Source organism: Aethalodelphis obliquidens, unplaced genomic scaffold (genome assembly GCF_003676395.1).
Source record: "Aethalodelphis obliquidens isolate GAN/ISIS:26980383/991018 unplaced genomic scaffold, ASM367639v1 scaffold30, whole genome shotgun sequence".
Classification (NCBI taxonomy): domain Eukaryota; kingdom Metazoa; phylum Chordata; class Mammalia; order Artiodactyla; family Delphinidae; genus Aethalodelphis; species Aethalodelphis obliquidens.
Window position 1 is genome coordinate 5,921,150 of NW_020837974.1, and position 18,601 is coordinate 5,939,750.

The following is an 18,601-nucleotide window of genomic DNA, read 5'->3' on the forward strand; positions in this document are numbered from 1 at the left end:
GAGGCCTGCTTGCATACAGGCAGCAGAGAAACCCGCCTCCAATGAGCAGCCAGGGAGCCCCTGCCCAGTGCCCGTGGCAGGCGTGTGCAGGGGAGTGTGCAGTGGGAGAGAAAAAGCACAAGTTGTCATTTTGGTTTAGAGATTATTGTGCCCAGACTAAGTCATCTTCATCATAATTAGACACAGAGTTTGACATTTCAAGGCTGAGACTCTTGAGAGGCGCAAATAAATGAATACAGCGTAGCCTAGAGCATGGCTGTGTGCCCAGAAGCGGAGCAGTGATTCCAACACAACTCTAGTAGTTAGGACAACGCTGGTAATAGCACTTCTCAAAGGACATCGTGATATTCTTAAAAGAATAAATTTGCCCTTTTGCTAACCCATGGGAAGCATTACTTCCCTCCAGGAGAGAATCCCAGCACCTGGGCACCTGCCTCTTCCCGTTTGCTGTGGCATCCTCCCTGCCCACCCCCCACCGATGGCAGGAGCTCCTTTGTGTACATGTGTTTGTACCAGTACATCGGCAAGGCTGTCGTGACAGAACAAGGATAGACAAAAGCAGGCCAAGAAACAGAAATTAGCTACCAATTTCTTTTTAGTTTCATTAAATCACATGGTTTGGGAGCAATTCCAGAGGTTTTTAGAGAAACGATGTATTCTGTGAAAGAAACAAATTTACTATCTTGGCCTCTAAGAACTTAAGCCCAGAGTCATCTTTTTTCTTTTTTTAACTTGGGCCATCTCACGTCCATGGAAGAAGGCCCATCCCTGTCGTGGCAGCCAGAAACCCGCAGTGCTGGGGTCTGAGATGGTGGAAGGTCCCTTCTCATCTCGCCCTGCTTGTGAGACTCCGAGCAGTCCTCGGTCCACAATCGCTACTGATTTGGAGGGACAGTGGCCAAAGCCCTTTGGAGGCTTTGGCGTCAGGTCATAGCTCTGCCAAGCTGCGTAGCCTTGAGCAACATAGTTAACATCTCTGAGCCTCACTATCTTCACCTGTAAAATGGGAGTAGTAAAGGGTTAGCAGTTCCTGTTATTCAGTAAAGCCGAGGTTTGCCTTCAGGCTTGGCATTGGCCCTATACTAGGCCCCGGAGACCCTTAATAGCAGAGTGGGGTAGGGTGGGAAGTGGTGTATGAAGGATTCTGCTAACCAAAAAAAGTTTTTTCTAGAATATGCTGAGAAAACTGGGGTTGGCCTCAGAACCCAGATTAATTGCTTAGGCATGGCCCCTTCAGTTTGACCCAGCAATCACGCCAGTGGTTTAGTTCTCATGTGTGCCCAGTGAGGCAGTGATGCGAAGGCCTAGGGTTCCCTCAGGTGCCTGCGATGTCGGGGAGGCCATTAAGCTACCCCACGTGGAATAGTACAGATGGTCTATACATTATAAAGTTATGTGAGTTATGTGTGTGTCTAATTCAAATATTGGGTGTGGTAGGTAGACTGCTGGCCCCCCAAAGATGTCCCTGCCCTAATCCCCAGAACCTGTGAGCTTTGCAGATGGGATTAAGTTAAAGATCTTGAGCTGGGGAAGCTGAGCCTAGATTATCAGGTGAGCCCAGTGTAATCACAAGAATCCTTAAAGGAGGGAGGCGGGCAGGGGAGAGTCTGAGCAAATGAAGGGGTAGAAGCAGATTGGGGTGGGAGAAGGCCAAGGCCTCTAAAAGCTGCAGGAAGGAACCTGGTTCTCCCCTGGAGCCTCCAGAAGAAACAGCACCCCGCCAGCACCCTCCAGCCACTGATGTGGGCTGTGAAGATCTGACCTCCAGCGCTGTAAGAGAAGACACTTGCGTTGTCTCAAGCCACCCGCTCTGTGGTGAGTTGCTCCAGCAGTAACAGGAAATGAATCCACTAGGTCCATTCAGAAAAGGGGAGGAGGGACTTCCCTGGCAGTCCAGTTGTTAGGACTCTGTGCTTCCACTGCAGGGGGCACGGGTTCGATCCCTGGTCAGGGAACTAGGCTCCCGCAAGCCACTCGGCACGGCAGGAAAAAAAAAAAAAAGGAAATATGGTCTGGAGCTGAGTTTTTCAAACTGAGGGTCAGAGCCCATTTGTAGGTTGTAAAATCATGGCTGGTACTTAGAGGAGAAAACAACATTCTGCATTGTGTGTAGTAAGTTCTGCTTCATGGTGCTTCTGTTTCAGATACACAGGGGGCTGTGGACTAGGCCGCAACATATGTCTGTGGGGGTCATGGTCAAAAAAAGTTTGAAAGCTGCTAAGGTAGAGGAGCTTGATGAGTGGGGCTTGATGAGGAAGGATGGGCGGATCCAACACAGCAAGGATGTGTGCCATGCACACAAGGTCACTGTGCCGGGCACCAAGGGAAGCAGCTGATATGCAGGAACTCCTCACAGCAACCCTGCAGGGTTAGAACTGTGACTGCCACGTCTTAGAGATGATAAAACTCAAGTTCAGAGAGGGAGGGCAGCCTGTATCAAGGCAGCCTTTCCAGAGCCCCAGGGGTAACCGCCAAGCACGCTCCCTGCTGGGTGGTGACAGGCAGGGGAGATGCCTAGCGACCCAGCCCAGTTCTGTCACCACACTCAGAAGCAGGGTGATGTCATTGGAACCAGGAGGGGACCCCCGGTGATACCCGTGGGGTCTCCTGGTAGACCTCGGTTTCTCAGTTAAGCCTTGTGGCTTGGAAGGGGTGTGAGCAGGCCCCGGCTGAGGAGTGCTGTGTGTGCTCCAGACCTCCATGTGTGCGTGGCCTTGGAAGGAGGCCCAGGGTCTCCCCTCTTCCCTCCTGGTACCGGGTGTCAATTCTTTGATCTCAGGGGGAGACCTATGGTCCCCATTCGGGGGTGGGCAGGGGCTGAGACAGAAGGAGATAGCGCTGCGTGCTTCTGGAAGGTTTTCCTCCCTGGTTTCCCGCTGCCTTGGCCAGCCCACCACCTCCTGAGTCCAGAAGCCTGAAGCTAGGCTGCCATCTTGTGACCAGGAGGCAGTAAGGCCAGTGCAGCAAGAAGGAAGGAGCAGAGAGCCAGGGAGGACCTTGATGGCCCTGAAACGCTGCCCCAGACCCCAGCTGATGGCCCTGCTCAAGTCAGCCAGCACTGAGGAGTCAGCCTGGGTGTGTGTCTGCCTCCTGGGAATCCTGGGAAGGCAGGGAAGAAGGTAGAGTGAAGGACCTTCATCCCAGGGCACCAGGGGAGGCAGATTCCGGGCAGAAACAGAAAGCTCTCTGAGCTGTTCTTTGAGCTCCAGATGAAATTCTTCCACCACCAGGTTCTCCTCACCCAAGGACTTGCTCCACTTAAGGCTTAGAAGACTGTTCCCCAAGGGAGCCATTTCAAATAACACCCCTGTCACTTCCCAGCTTGAGGTGTGTTTCCCATCTACTGGGTCTTCCCACAGTGACCGCAGGCCTGTGAGGTGGCCGGGCAGTGCTTGTTAGGAATTAGCCTCACTTTACAGATACAGAAACCCAGGCACTGCAAGAAGATTCAAGTTACACTACAGGTTAAGTGGCAGAGCCGGAAGTGGGTTCAAGTTTCTAACCCCACTGGTTTGTTCATTCATTGATTCATTCAGCAAATACATACTGAGTGCTCCTGGCTGCCAGGCACTGATCTCAGCGCCGGGAAGAGCAGAGTGAATAATACAAATATGGTTCCCGCTCACACTAAGCTTGAGTCTTACCAAATTAGCTCAGTTTCGTGAGGAAGAGGGAGTCCTCAGGTGTGCATATTTGTTAGGATGCTTTTAGGAATGAGTAACAGAAAAGCAACTCAAACCAACTTAAAAAGTAGATTCCTTGGCTCATGTACCTGAAGAAACCCCTGGAGGCAGGTTGGGCTCAGGCTGCCAGTCAGAGGTTGACCAGGGCTCTCGTCATTTCCTGGGATTCTCTCCATCACGCTCCCCCCCCACCCCGGGTTGTCGGGCTTCCCTGTGGCTCTTCCAGTTTCGTGTTCAAATTCCAGAAGGCGCTGCTTTCCCCTCTATCTTCATCCAAGATCCTGGGCTTTGCTTTGACCCACCGTCTCAGGTCACAAGTCCAGGAGGTGGGGCGGGGAGACCACACGCTGATTGGGTGACAGCACTCAGGGGCCGCCATCAGAGATGGGGCTCAGTCCCACCTGGAATGGTTCCCTGGGCATCTGCAAAGCTGTGGAGGGGTAAATGGAAGGCAGGGACACAAATGTCACCTCAGCATTAAACTGCACTTGTCCTTACGGGATGGGGGTGGCCAGTACAGACCATCTGAAACTTTTTTCTGATTAAAGCCATCACTTGGATTTGCCAAGGCTGGATGGGGGGCCCTGCTGACAGCCACTCAGTGTCCCCTCAGAGCCAGGAAGGCCAGGGTCCTACTAATTGAAGCTGAAGTTTCCCAAGCACCCTGTGTGCTCACCTCAAAGTGCTCCTCACCTTTGGACACCTTTCATTCTCCCGGCTGCCCGCAAGTGTAGAATTGTGTAATGGGAGCCATGACTGGTGAGCACAGGATCCTGTTGAGGAGGGGGTCAGGGACAGAGACACTCACTCATGTCCTTCAGGATAAAGGGAAGTGGGCCAGGTGGGGACAGGGTGGGACAAGTGTTCCAGACAGAAAAACAGCATGGCTCAAAGCGGGGAGACCTGACAGGGTGGGTGCCTGGCCCCGGACCTCCTGAGACCCACGAAGACCCCACGCCCATCCGTGATGCTGCTTAGTGCCTGGCTGACCAGCTGAGCTGAATCGTAGCGGGAGGGACCACCTGGCCACATCTCCATTGATGAGGCAGAGGGCAGGGATGGAGAGACCTACGGGCCTACCTGGCCCAAGACCCACATACAGGCGGCTGCCAGGCCGCTGGGTAACTTAAGGGTCGGAAGCGGTCTGCGGTGGAAAGAGGGGCAGGAAGTCGGCACTGAGAAGGAACTGGACCAGCCGGGGGTTGGCGGCCCCGTTTTGAAGCGAGGACCCCGGCGGCGGGCGGGCTGCCTCGGCTCCCCTGACTGCCCACACCCCGCACATTCGGCGCCCAGCGGGCATCCGATCGCGAATGGAGGGGTAGTCCCCGCGCGGCCAGGGCCCGAGGCCGGGAGAGGCAGCTAAGCTGCTGGGTCACCGGCGCTCCCCACGGCCGCTCGCGGGGATGGGGGCTGTGCGCCCTGCAGGGCTCGGGTTCCCGCCCGGGCGGTGTCCCCCTTGCCGAGCCTCAGTCTCCCCGCCCGCCAGGGGGCGAGGGGCGGACGCCTTCAGGGCGCCCCGGGTCAGCTCGGCCCCAGCCCCGGGGGGTGGGCGGGACCAGGGCTCTCCAACCGCTAGCCGCCCGCCCGGGTCCCGCCCGGTCCCCGCGGGGCTGAGCCGGGAGGCCCCGCCCCCCGCCCACGAGGAAGTGGCAGAGCTGCGCGGGGCCCAGAGCCGGTTCGGCGCGTCGACTGCCCAGAGTCCGCGGCCGCGGCGCCCCGAGGTGAGGGGGCGCGGGAGCGGCCCGGAGGGGGGGGGTGGGCGTGGGGAGAGCGGGTAGCGACCGCATGCAGGTGGGGAGGACGCAACGAGGGGCCGCCGGAAGATCGGGGATGAGAAGGGCCACACGGGGCCCGCCTGGAGGTGAGGGGACACGCGGGGCACGGGCTGCGGGCGGGCGGCCTCCTCCGGGCGAGGGAACCGCAGCGCTCCCCACCCTACCCCCCGTAGTCTGCGCCCTCGGGGCGCCCCGGCCCGCGCGTCCGCCTCCCCGCCCCCCCTAGCCTCCCCCTCCCCCCCAGACTCTGCCCCGCCGTCGGTGTGCCCCGTTATTTCGGGCCCGAGGGCCCCACGCCCAGTCACTTCCCCTCCGTCCTCCAGCCTTCCGGGTTGCTCCAGCCGGGAAATGAGCTGGCGCCCCCGCCCGCCTCGCCTCGCCTCGCCTCGCCCCTCCCCTCCCTCCCTCCCTGCCGGCCACCGCCCCCTTCCTCAGCCCGCCTCCCGCCAGCTGGGCCAGGTCCTAGGGGTCCGGTCCAGGGAGGGGCGGGCCGGGTCTGGAACGCTCCCTCCTGAGCTCCCGGGCGCTAGACCGGAGCGTTCTGAGCGGCGCCCCCAGTTGCCGGCGGCGTGGGGACCGCGGCCAGGGCCGGGACCTCGGGCGGTGACAGTGACACAGTAGTGACTGGCGTGAAGCCGCAGGAGCTAGCCTGGTGCGGACACCGAGGCTCTCAGGTTATTCCGGGCTGTCCCCCGGCCCCTCCCGCCTGGCGGGCAGTGTTGCCCGGTGGTTAAGAGCACCCCCGCCAGCGAGGTCTCCGGGACCAGAAACTGGTAAGAGCGCCAGCTTCTTCCATCACTGGCCACCGACCTTGCAAGCCACCTAACCTCTCTGGGCCTCAACTTTGCTTATCTGGAAAATGGGGAACTTTCAAGTTGTGAGGCTTAAATACGATCATGAGTGTAAGGCACACACAGGGACTAAACATGCCCTGTTACTGTCCTTGCTGTTATTTATAAGGCTTGCCTACATTTATCAAAGTGTCCAGGTGAACCTAAACTCTGAGATTGGGGTCAGAATCCCAAACTGTGCCATTTAGGAGTGGGGTGACTTTGAGCAAAGTTTTGCTTTTGTCTGAGTCTGTTTCCTCCTGTACGAGATGAAGGTTAAAACAAACACTGGAAAACTTCTTGGGCTTGTTTTAGGGTGTAAAAGAGAGAATGTATGTCAAAGTCCTGGGTAAATTCTGGGCATTTAAAGATGCCAAGTTGGTCCAGTGGTTAGGACTCCGTGCTTCCACTACAGGGGGCACTGGTTGGATCCCCTGTGGGGGAACTAAGATCCCCCAAGCCAAGTGGCAAAAAAAAAAAAAAGCCAAGTAAGTTAGTTAATTACATAGCTAATTACATAAGTGTTTGTATATTATCCACATAGGTCTTATAACAACATGTTCATATCACTATTTCTCTTTCCATATTTGTAGTCATCTGGAGTTTTCTATCCTGTCACCATTTTAAAGAGGGTTATTATGAACATGTTTGCTTTAAAAAAAAAGTCGGCTATTTTTTTAGCACCAAAATGAATTTATGCCACCAAAAATGTTAACAATTTTTAAGTTCCTGTTTGTGTTCTTCTCTTCTGTTTGTTCCCACCCAGTTGGTTGGATTGAATGTTACCACATCGCCCTTCAGGAAGGCTGAACAAATTAGCAACAAATGAGAATTTCTCCACAGTCTGGCCAGCATTGAGTTTTATGTGTTTGAGGTTTTGTTTGGTTTGGATTATTTTAGCTGATGCTTTATGGTGCCTTATGATTATTTTCATTTGTGTTTCTTGACTTGATTTTGCCTGGTTTGTAAGACCTCAAGAGTGGAGCTGGTCCAGGATTGGCTGGTCTGTTGGGGTGAGGAGGGCTGTTCCACATACAACAGGAAGTTGAGTAACAGCTCAGCAGGTGTGCAAAATGGCTTGCTGGCAGCTCCCTGGAGTGGCTGAGCTGGGTGGGGACTTCCCTGAGTGCCTGCAGAGCAGAGATCCTTGCTCCACGCAGCTCCTGCCTGGTTTAGCCTCCAATGCAGTCAAACCTCTGGGTTCAGAGAAGGTTGGGCCGGCGAAGCTTCTCTGAAAGCAAGAAAGAACCTACAGGTGGTGCCTCGTCCAACCCCAGACTTTTCTGGATAGAGATGTGGGGGAAACATGGGCGGAGGGCACCCAGTCAGTATGGAGAGAGTCAGAATTTGCACCCAGCATGTAAGAAAGAGATGGGAGGCCTGAGACCGTTGGCTGGGCAGCTGGGGGCTTCGCCTGGCTTGCCTTGCTTTGGAAGGGAGCTGTTTTCTCCCCGAATCCTCAGAGGACCCTTTAGATTGACGATTTCCAAGTTTTTTGGATCATTGACGCTATCAGGAAAAAATCTTGAGCGCATACTCCCCAGTAAATATTTACAGATTGCATACATGTACCAGTGAAATAATAGGGCTGGTCTATAAGAAGTATACCATAAGACGGATGTGATTCATTCATGCAACCACATTCAAGAAATATTTATTGAGCACCTACTATGTGCCAGGCACTCTAATTGGTACTGGGGATTCATCTGTGAACAAAACAAATATACCTGTCCCCGTGCAGCTTATGTCCACACCCCGGTACATGGTCCTTGGCACCCCCTGCCTGGAGACCCACGCCCCACCTTGGAGACCCAAAGCTCTTCCCAGCCATCATGCTGCTCTCCCAGCCCTGCGTGATCCCCCATCCATTCATCCTGAGCACCTACTGTGTGCCAGACACGGGGGAAGAGCTACCTGGAGCACAGAGAGATCCTGGCTCCAGGCTGGTGGGGGACAGTTAGAGCCAGCTGGGGGAGTTTGTCAGGGTTTGGCCCGTGCTCCCCCAGCCTCACTCTCTTTCCAGGGTGATGGGGGCACAGAGCACTAGACGTGGACTCCCAGTCCCAACGCCATCCTCAGGGCCCCTTCCTCTCTCTTTGTCCTTGACAATCAAATGGGTCCACAGTGCTGACTCACCGGGTCACAGCGATGAGTGGGTGGGTTTCCCGGGGCCATGGCCTCAGCCTGCCTTTGTCTCCACCAGGAGACACCGCTGAGCTGTTGCGTTGTCCACACTCAGGCAGTGCCCGCCCCTCGGTAGGGTAGAGGTTTCCCTGGGAATGATTAAGACATAGTTCCTGTGGCGGGGTGGCCTGGTGTGAAGGCTGTTTTCCTGGATCTGACCACACGGAATGATCCCATGATCCTGAAGCCTGCAGTGGCTGGAGAAGCCACGCCCCTCCCTGGGCTGCCACTTCCGCATTTGTAACCTGTGGGGGTAGGGAGTCCTCGGGAGGCCCTGCTGCTTTCAACCGCTTTGCAGAAGTTATGAAAAAGTTATGAAAAGGGGAAAACACGTCTTCCTCTCTCCCACCCCTTCCACCCGTACCCCCTTCCCCCTTTACAGTGTGGGTCAGTAGACTAGGGAGTATTTCTGTCTGAATTTATGCTAAAGTGTGATCGGCTGATAGGTGTGCTCTGAACCTGCCTGTCCCACTGTGCTGTGGTCATCTTTATCAGCCCCTCCCTCTCCCCCTTGAGAACCTTTGGGTCCCAGGAAACAATGGGCAGGGTCCCCAAGCCCTCTCAGCTGCGATATTGGCAAGTGTGGGGGCCGCTGTCCTCTGTATTGCCAGTGTCTCCATCTTCACAGCCTGGAACTCTGAAAAGTCCCTAGACAGGCTGTTAGAGCCCGGCCCACACGTCTGGACACTCACCAAGAGCCGACAAGGGGCAGAGATGCCCGGCCAGACAGTGTGCCTGGGACAGTTGGAGCTGGGAAGTTGGGTTCTGCTCCGTCTGAGTCTAGGGTCCAGGGACCCCCTGGGCTTTTGCTGGGCCACCTGGGGTGAAGGGGAGGGGGTGGTTGGCCTCCTGTGGAGTCAGGGGCCAAGAAGAACCCAGCTGGCGTTTGGAAGTGAGTTTCTTACTTTAACCACCACCACCCCGCCCCGCCCCCTGCCCCGTTTGTGACCTTGGGGAATGGGGGCAGGCAGAGCAGCACAGCTTAGTGGACAGGCCTAGGTGCTCCCTCCCTGCGGTGGAGACGTGGATGACCCCCGCCCACCCAGCCCGGATGCAGCGGAAGTGCCTGGGGAAACCCCGTCAGGCCTGCTGACCTGGGCTCCGAGGCCACTTCCGGGGCCTTTGCTTTACACAAAGAGGCCTTATAAGGAGACAGAGGCTGGGGAGGCGGCCACTGTGGGAGCGGTGTGCTCGTGTGTGCATGCAAGGCTGACATGCGTGTGTGTATGGGAGCGGTGTGTGCGTGCGTGCGCGCGCATGCGCACGTGCAAGGCTGATCGCGCGTGTGTGTGGCCTCAGCCTGGCTGTGTGTGTCCACCTTCTTTCTCAGCAAATGTTGCCCAGGGACCCACTCGGGGCCATGCTCTAGGCCTGCGGGAACAGGCGTGGTGGTCCCTGCCCTCTCTGTGCACGTGTGCGCGGTGGTCTGTGCCGCTTTAGGAACTTTCCAGGACTTCCTGCTATAAATTAAAGCGGGATTTGTGGTCGCTGAGCCCCGGAGTCCCCAGCAGTATGATGGACGGCACTGCAGCCTGACCCTCGTGCCTGGGCCGCAACTCAGTGCTGTTCCTCCCAGAGGAGTGTTGGTCGAGACCCCCGCTGGGGGCAGAGAGAGACCCCAGGGTTCCGGGGAGGTCAGGGCTCAGATCCAGGCTGAGGAGCGGCCTTCCTGGGGCCCAGCTCCGGGCCACAAACCTGCCAGTCAGGTGGGGGAGGTGACCGAGGGCCTGGGAACACCCACGTCAGGGCCACGTGACTCTAGCAGGTGGCTTCCCCTCCAACCGTAGCCCTCACATCCGTCATCTGGGGCTCAAGTCGAGAATACAGGAGGGCTTAGAGCTGGTGAGTGCAGCATTCAGGGAATGCGGTGTGGCTTTTTTTTTTTTTTTTACATTTAAAAAAATAACTTACTCTGCTGGACACTGATGGCAGTAAACAATTGTGTTCATCAAATATTTATCGAGTGCTTACTATGTGCCACGCATTTAGGCGCCGGGGATAGAAATGTAAACAAGATGGTCAGAAATGTGTGTCTCCATCAAGCTCGTTACTTTCCAGCAGGGGGAGAAAGACAAACGGGCAGGATGAATGAGCACAAAGTAACTCGCGTTCAGTAAGATTATCCCCTGGAGAAAACTAGGGCCTAGGGAGTGTGGAGGTGGTGTGGGAGGCAGCCTTGCTCAGAAAGTGGCCTTGGACACAGACTTGAATGGCAGCAGCGAGGGTGGGAGCTGTGCAGGCATCTGGGGGAAGAGCTTCGAAGGCCGAGGGAACAGCCAGTGAGAAGACCTGAGGCTCGTGGGCCCCTGGATTGGCCCCTGGTCCGGCCGGGAGGCCCACCCCTAAACAGGTGAAGCACGCCGGGTGCCGGCACATCCATTCTAGACAAAGCTCTGCCATTTCATGATCACCTACTATGTGCCAGGCGTGGTGTGTCGTCTTATTTCACCCTCTTAACACCTTGGCGGGCGGGGGACCGGATTCCTGTTCCCATTTGGCAGATGTGGAAATTGAGGTTCAGAGAGGGCGAGTGATATGCTGGGGTCACACAGCTGGTAGGCAGTGCTGCTGGGCTCTACCCATGAGTGGGAAGCTGAGGTGGGGAGAGAATGGGTTTGAGGAAGTGATGCTCTCTTTGGGTCTTTCCAGTTGAGCAGGACTTTGCCGCATAGAACAGGGGTGGACATTTGGTGGTGTAGAGAGACTAGCACGCTGGTGTGAAATGTGGACAGAACTGGCCTCCAAGGCACATCAGGCTTGGCCTTCCCTGCAGAGGGAAGGAACAGCATGTGCAAAGGCCAGGAGACGTGGTTCACTCCTGGGGAGCGAGAGTTTCCACCTTTGGGGAAACTGAGGCACAGATGATGAGTGATGGCCTGTCTGGGGCAGGGTCCCAGCACACCCCACTCATGGTAGTGGCTTTGCGCACACCCCCATTCCCCGCCTCCACTCCCCACCCCATCCTTTGTGTTTGTACCCTGGAGCCTCGGACACATCCCATGAGAGCTGCTGTTTCATGAGGGAAACTGAGGCCCCAGGAGGGAAGCAAAGCGCTAGGCCAGAGTCGGGAGGCCAGGGTGGCCCCCTGGCTGCCCTCCCGCGAGGCTGGCTGGGCAGGGCGGGGCTGACCTGGCTTCCCTCTCTGTCTTGGGCACAGGAGCCGAGCAGCCATGGCCTATCACAGCTTCCTGGTGGAGCCCATCAGCTGCCATGCCTGGAACAAGGACCGCACCCGTGAGTACCCCCCCCACCATCGGATGCCGTGGGAAGCTGTCCCCCTGCTTGACCCCCGATCCTGAGATCCTGAGTGTTAGGAGGGAAGGGACCCAAGCAGGGCAGCCAGGCGAGTGGGCATCGAGGGTTGGAGGCGAGAGCACGGCCCTGCCTGCACCAGGCACTGCTCTGGGTGCCAGGACTGGGTGGGCACAACAGTGGGTCTGCCCTCTGCTCACGGCTACGGGAGGGTTTGGGGATGGGAAATGTAACCTGCAGTGAAATGAGCTCTGAGGAAACATGAAGGGTGAGGGGAAAGCGATGGAGCCAAGGCACTAGTTTAGAAAAGGGGGCCAGGGAAGGGCTTTCAGGGGAGGTGACGTTTGCATGGAGACCCAAAGGAGGTGACGGAGCCAGCGTGCAAAGGCCAGGGTGGGTGTAACGGCCCCGCGGTGGCAGAGCCTGGTGTCATCAGGAGCAGCAAGGAGACCGTGGCTGGAGCAGGGGCGGAGCAGGGGGCAGGGAGAGCTCCCGCAGGTTTGCGAGACTGCCTTGGGGACACTGGGGCTGGGGAATGCAGATGAGGGGTGGCCAGCCCCTGGGGAGGAATCCCAAGGGGGGCCCAGCAGGACCTGAGGCAGAGGAGGAGAGTGCATTAGCAGAGGACAAAGTGTTGCTCAGGTGGCCTGAGAAGGTGGGGAGTCATGGGGGAGCCTGGGCACGCATGCCTCCTCCCCACGCCCACCCGTCTCTCCTGCAGAGATCGCTATCTGCCCCAACAACCACGAGGTGCACATCTATGAGAAGAGTGGGAACAAGTGGGTCCAGGTGCACGAGCTCAAGGAGCACAACGGGCAGGTGACAGGTGGGTTGGGCTGGCTGGGGTCATCTTCCTGAAAGAAGGCAGGGGACAGGGCAGGGCTGGGCCATCCACCTACTCACTATGTTAGGTAGGATAGTTTGGGTTGCAAGTAACAGAACGCTGATTCAAAGTGGCTTAAGTTATAAAGGGATTACATTGATTCGTTTATGTTACTGAAAAACTCAGAAGTTTAAGGGCTTCAGGAAAGGTGTGATCCAGCAGCTCAGCATTACCAAGGACCCATTTCTTTTCAGTCTCTTGGCTTGGCCTTCCAGCATGTTTGCTGATAGCTGGGGGAGCTGTAACACCCCCAGTGAACTCCAGTAGTACCCCCTGGAGCAGCTTTCATCCCGATTGTGGCCTCTAAGGCCCCCCATGCGTACACTGTAGAGCCACCTCTGCTTGGATGGCTTCAGCCTAGTGCCTCCTCCCACCCCACAGGCATCGACTGGGCCCCCGAGAGTAACCGCATCGTGACCTGCGGCACAGACCGCAATGCCTACGTGTGGACGCTGAAAGGCCGCACATGGAAGCCCACGCTCGTCATCCTGCGCATCAACCGCGCCGCTCGCTGTGTGCGCTGGGCTCCCCAGGAGAACAAGTTTGCTGTGGGCAGTGGCTCCCGTGTCATCTCCATCTGCTATTTTGAGCAGGAAAACGACTGGTGGGTGCCTGGGTGGGGCCAGAGTGGGCTGGGAGGGACCTGGGGCTGCAGACCAACAGGTGGTGGGACAAGAGGGTCCCAGAAAGCACGGGACGGGGAGTCAGGACCCCTGTTCACATGACCCTGGGGAACTGTGTCCTCTCTGGCCCTTGGAGGCGAGGCGAAAGGCTCTCTGCACAGCCCCCTGCCCTCCCACAGCTCTGTCTCAGTAATAAGGGCCCAGGCAGCACCCGGGCCACCTCTGCAGGCATCACGCTAAGCCCTGCACACGTATTGGCACTGACCCACCCCCTCCCATCAGCCCCCTGGACTGGGCGTCTGCTGCAGTCCCATTACAGATGAGCAAAGGCCCTGAGGCAGATCACTCGCCCAAGGCTCCCGGCCCATCACACTCCAGGGCCCACTCACAAGCTCCCAGGCACGTCATGATCTTCTCCCCGGGGTCCCTGAGGGCAGAGGCCAGGTGGGAGGTCAGGCTGGAGTCCAAGAGTCGAGTTCAAATCCAACCCTGACCAGTTAGCGGCCTCGTGACTTCTCACTGAGCTGCCCCAGGCTTGTCGCAAGACCAGGGATGGCGTCCCCACCCTGGATGGGACCTGGCACGTTGCTAGCCTGGACCCAGGCCCCTTCCTCCTGGGATCTCTGTGGTCTACAGGGCCCAGTGGGAGCCTGGAGCCTCCGGGTTGGCGGGTGCCCACCTGTGTGTCCCTGTCTCCTCCCTACCTGTCTGCCTGCCGTGTCCAGGTGGGTTTGCAAGCACATCAAGAAGCCCATTCGCTCCACCATCCTCAGCCTGGACTGGCATCCCAACAACGTGCTCCTGGCCGCCGGCTCCTGCGACTTCAAGTGCCGGTGAGGGGGGCCCTGCCATCGACACAGGGACAGGGATCGGAGGGTGGAGGGGAGCTCCGTCCTGGGAGCCCCACGACCCACCTTCCAGACCAGCTCTGCTGTCAGCAGGTGACCTGGGGGCCTCAGTCGAGCTTCTGTGAGGTTTTGCTCTTTGAAGGGTCATCCCTGGGTCCTCTCTCCAGCCTCTGTGGAGTCTTAAAAGGATGTGCCCCTTGCCACCACTTAATGTCAGCAAGATTTCTTTTCTAGGCCCTCTTGTACTCATGAGAACCTCCCACTCCTTCAGCTTCTTGGCTTCTATCTGAGGAAAAATGAGTGGGTGTACTTTTTCACATTAAGGTATAATGACTGATAGGCTGGAACAAACCCTGCCTCGTTATCTTAAGGCCTGGAACAAAGAGTCTCCACCTGCCACTGGCTGGCTGTCACTTCTGGGCCCATTACCCCCCCCCGCCCCCCGAGTCTCCCAAGGCCTCCGGCTCCCAGCTCCAGGCAGATGGCCTGGGTTTCTGCATCTGCCCTGGGAAATGACGCTACAGCAGGCACCAGAGGCCCCAGGCACAGAGAGGAGGAGGTCCTGATGAGGCTCTTGTTGGCACCCTGACCTGTCAGATGACTCCGGGCTGGCCCTGGGATGGCGAGTGGAACTGGTGGAGCTGGCAGGAAGGGGGGCAGGATTGGTTCACGGTGCAGAGCAGGAGGGGGGGCACATCCTAGGGGCTAGCCCTGGAGTGTAGTGGTCAGCGTGAGGGGGACAGGAGACGCCCTGGGAGCCACGTCGGCCGTGGATGGTCAGTCCTCAGGTGAGGGCCCCAAGGGTCCTGGGAGCTCCCGGGACCCTGAGCTGGGAGACCTCCTGACCCCACACCATTGCCCAAAGTGGGCACCAAGGCCCAGACTTGTCTGAGCGTGAAGATGCAGGTCACGGAAAGCCGGCTACAGTACCCTTGGACTCAGCCGGGTGCTCTGGCCTCAGCAGGCCAGTTTGGGAGAGGGAGTCCCTTGTCAGGCCCCTCCCAGACCCCCGGTCACCCCCTCTTTTGCCTCTCCCGGCAGGATCTTCTCAGCCTACATCAAGGAGGTGGAGGAGCGGCCAGCACCCACCCCGTGGGGCTCCAAGATGCCCTTCGGGGAGCTGATGTTTGAGTCCAGCAGCAGCTGCGGCTGGGTGCACGGGGTCTGCTTTTCCGCCAGCGGCAGCCGTGTGGCCTGGGTCAGCCATGACAGCACCGTGTGCCTGGCTGATGCCGACAAGAAGATGGCGTGAGTACAGGTCACCCGAATGGGGGGCAACCCAGGCACCGAGCACGAGGGGCCGGTGTGGCTGACGTCTCTCTCTCACTCAGCGTCGCGACTCTGGCCTCTGAAACGCTGCCGTTGCTGGCCCTGACCTTCATCACAGAAAACAGTCTGGTGGCAGCGGTAAGGGGGCGCGGGGGCGGGGGAGCAGGGGCCGGTGACAGCAGGTCTCCCAGCGAGCCCCGAGATGCCCAGGCAGCCCTCTACTTGTCCCCCCTTCCTCCTTTCCTTCCTCCCATCCACCCACCCATCCATCCATATCTCTGTTGGCCAAAATAGGTTGGGTTATGCTGTGGTAACAACAACAAAAAAATCCCCAACTGCAGTGGCCTAACACAGTAAAGGTTTGTTTCTTGCTCCCTTTGACTGTCCAGCGTGGGCGCTGTGAGGGGGGCTCTGCTCAGTGCAGATGGGAGCTTTGTCTCCCGTGGAGTGAGGAGGGGAAGTGGAGAACTGGGCCCTGGATCCTAACCTTTCTGCTTACATTTTATTGGCCAATGAAAATGACAGGACCACACCTCCTCACTCAGAGAATGAGTGCTTGTGGGGGAGTGCAGTCCTGTGTGTCCAGAAGGACACTACTCTCCCTCCCTCCTCCTGCCCACCTATGTCAAGGCTCTTTTCAGGCCTCAGGAAACCTAATGGGGTCCCAGAGGGGGATCAGGCCTGCTCTGCCTAGACAAACGTCCAGCTGTGGGGTCTCTCCCAGAGCAGGTGTAACTGTCTAGGCAGGACAAGGCCCCCTGGGCTCCCAGGAAAGTCCCAGACCAGCTTTCTCAACTGAACACTGGCCCTGCTGGCTGAGGGGGCTGCTCCTAGGTGCTCAGCCCCGACATCCAGTCCCTGTTACTACACCTGGGGTCGCCGACTGTGTCCCCGAGCTGGCATCGGCTTCCCTGTGCTACACCCAAGCCCTGCATCCAGCCTCTGGGACCCCCCCGATTTGTGGCCGGGCGCCCCTCGGCGTTGCACCTGCCCTTCGGCCTGGGTTTCCCCGGGAGGAAAGTGGGGGCGCTCCAATGTCACCCCGCCCCTCCCCGCTGCAGGGCCACGACTGCTTCCCGGTGCTGTTCACTTACGACGGCGCCGCGGGGACACTGAGCTTCGGTGGGCGGCTGGACGTGCCCAAGCAAAGCTCGCAGCGCGGCTTGACGGCCCGCGAGCGCTTCCAGAACCTCGACAAGAAGGCGAGCTCGGAGGGCAGCACGGCAGCAAGCGGGGGCCTGGACTCACTGCACAAGAACAGTGTCAGGTGAGAGCGGGGCCGAAGGGCGAGCTCCACACCCACCCAGGCAGCGTCGAGGTGCAGGCCCACTTAGGAAGCTGGTCAGTCTCTTGAGATTTTGCATCAGGTGGGGCAGAGCAGTCAGCCTTGCTCTGCGTTTTCAGTTTTCAGGACGCACTGTGGGACCGTTCTGGGGGGTGGCCGGGCAGTGACTGGAGGGGGGGAGGGGCGGAATGAGGGGTCTCGCAGCAGCCTCCCTGAGGAACTAGAGTGGAACCAGAGCCAGAGACTCCCGGATCCTGCCAGCCACAGGCGTCCACCCCAGGACAAATCAGAGGAAGCGTGGCGAGACTTTGACCTTGCCCCTAGGCTAGTTAAACCCTCCTGTGGCTGCCTGGCCCAACGTCTTCAAACTAAACTCCTCTGCCCGGCCTTCAAGGCTCTTCAGAACTAGCCCTGCATCCACTCAGTGCCATCTTCTGCTTCTTCTCCCCACCGTACTATGCTCCATCACTCTGATTCCCCCAGCATGTGTGCCTTCACCCCCTGCCCAGGCCTTTGTGCGTCCTGTTCCAGCTGCCCGGCTGCCCTGTGCTCCTTGCTCAGGGACTACTGCTCGTCCCTAAAGCAGACTCAGGAGCCCCGTCCTGTTGTCCTCTGTGATCCTTCACAGCCCGGCCTCCTGGGCTGTCCCTGCTGGGCACACACACTCACACTCACTGGGGTGGGCTCCCCCAAAAGTTGGGGAGCTCCTGGAGGGCAGAGTGGGCCGGAGCACGGCCCAGGCACAGGCTGGGATCTGTAAAGCCCTCATCCTCTTTGCAGCCAGATCTCGGTGCTCAGTGGGGGGAAGGCCAAGTGCTCGCAGTTCTGCACTACAGGCATGGACGGCGGCATGAGCATCTGGGACGTGAAGGTGAGGCCTGCCCTCCCCCCACCGCCTCGCTTCCCCGCAGGCCGCCCATTTCTCCCTGGCAGCCACCTGGATGCCCCAGTCCTCCTCCTTCTTTCCCGCAGGGCACTTCAGTGGGGTGAGGGCTCCTTGGCATCTGGGCCTTGGCACCCTCTGCAGCACCTTCCTTTAAGGCTGGGATTCAAACCCAGGTCTGCCTGACCCCAAAGACCAGGTTCTCTGTCCCAGGCCAGGTCCCTGTGGGTGGGGTGTCTGCAGGACAGCTGAGAACCAGCCCATCTTATTTGTTTCCTTCCAGAGCTTGGAGTCAGCCTTGAAGGATCTCAAGATCAAATGACCTGTGAGGAGTCTGTTGCCCTCATCCCAGCTGCTGAGGGAAGGGGGTCAGGGAGGCGAAGGATCGCTTTGCTGAATGTTTCTAGGGTACCAGTTCGGGTCCCCACAGGCTGCTCCCTCAGGTGGGGAGGGGAGGGGAGGGGAGGGGCGGGAGGCTTACCTACTGAAGGAACAATTGCCTTTTTCTTAAAGAAATGCTTCCAATTATTGTAAAAAATGTCCCCAAAGCACTCTGCTGGTCATGAACTGCTTCAAAATGTGGAGGTAATAAAAATGCAACCGTAGCCACGCCGGCCTGTGTGTCTAGAAGGAGAGGTTAGTTTGGGCAGAGCACTGGTAGCTTATTTTTGTTTGCCAGCACAGCTGATCCTTAAACCCAAGAGGCTGCCCCCAAATGGTTCCTTCCCTGCTGCAGTCCAGCCTGGGAGCTGCCAGGACCAGGTGTCTTTTCTGTCACTCATTCAGCAGTCAGATTCCTAGACAAGTGGTTGCACATTGTGGGCTGGTTCTGGGCTTTAGTGGAAACTTATTATTTCTCTATTTGATGTTTGCGGTTGGTTTCTACTAACTGCTCATCATTTTTTAGGACTTTTTTTTTCCTTTCTTTTTTTACTCAGGTGTTTTTTTTTAATCCCGTGTTTTTTTTTTTTTTTTTTGCGGTACGTGAGCCTCTCACCACCACGGCCTCTCCCATTGCGGAGCAACAGGCTCCGGACGCACAGGCCCAGCAGCCACGGCCCACGGGCCCAGCCGCTCAGCGGCATG

At 57.8% G+C, this 18,601-nt stretch overlaps 2 protein-coding genes across 3 annotated transcripts in view; one reads left to right on the forward strand and one right to left on the reverse strand.

Moving 5' to 3' along the window:
• Positions 1-722: 722 nt before the first annotated feature.
• Positions 723-18,601, reverse strand: part of PDAP1 (PDGFA associated protein 1) — a 29,043-nt gene continuing 11,164 nt past the window's right edge. The window contains exon 6 of the mRNA XM_027125839.1: positions 723-996. Within this exon, the coding sequence (XP_026981640.1) occupies positions 968-996 (29 nt within the window). The 3' untranslated portion in view covers positions 723-967. The remainder of the gene's footprint in view (positions 997-18,601) is intronic.
• Positions 5,299-18,121, forward strand: ARPC1B (actin related protein 2/3 complex subunit 1B). 2 transcript variants are annotated; one of them, XM_027125829.1, is made up of 10 exons: positions 5,299-5,404; positions 11,630-11,706; positions 12,446-12,550; positions 12,989-13,211; positions 13,956-14,063; positions 15,120-15,326; positions 15,410-15,485; positions 16,409-16,614; positions 17,413-17,503; positions 17,799-18,121. In XM_027125829.1, exons 2-10 carry the CDS (start codon positions 11,643-11,645, stop codon positions 17,835-17,837), a joined length of 1,119 nt encoding a protein of 372 aa, XP_026981630.1. In that variant the 5' UTR covers positions 5,299-5,404; positions 11,630-11,642; the 3' UTR covers positions 17,838-18,121. The 2 variants fall into 2 exon arrangements, with proteins under 2 accessions (XP_026981630.1, XP_026981631.1); XM_027125830.1 differs by lacking the exon at positions 5,299-5,404 and adding an exon at positions 5,975-6,231.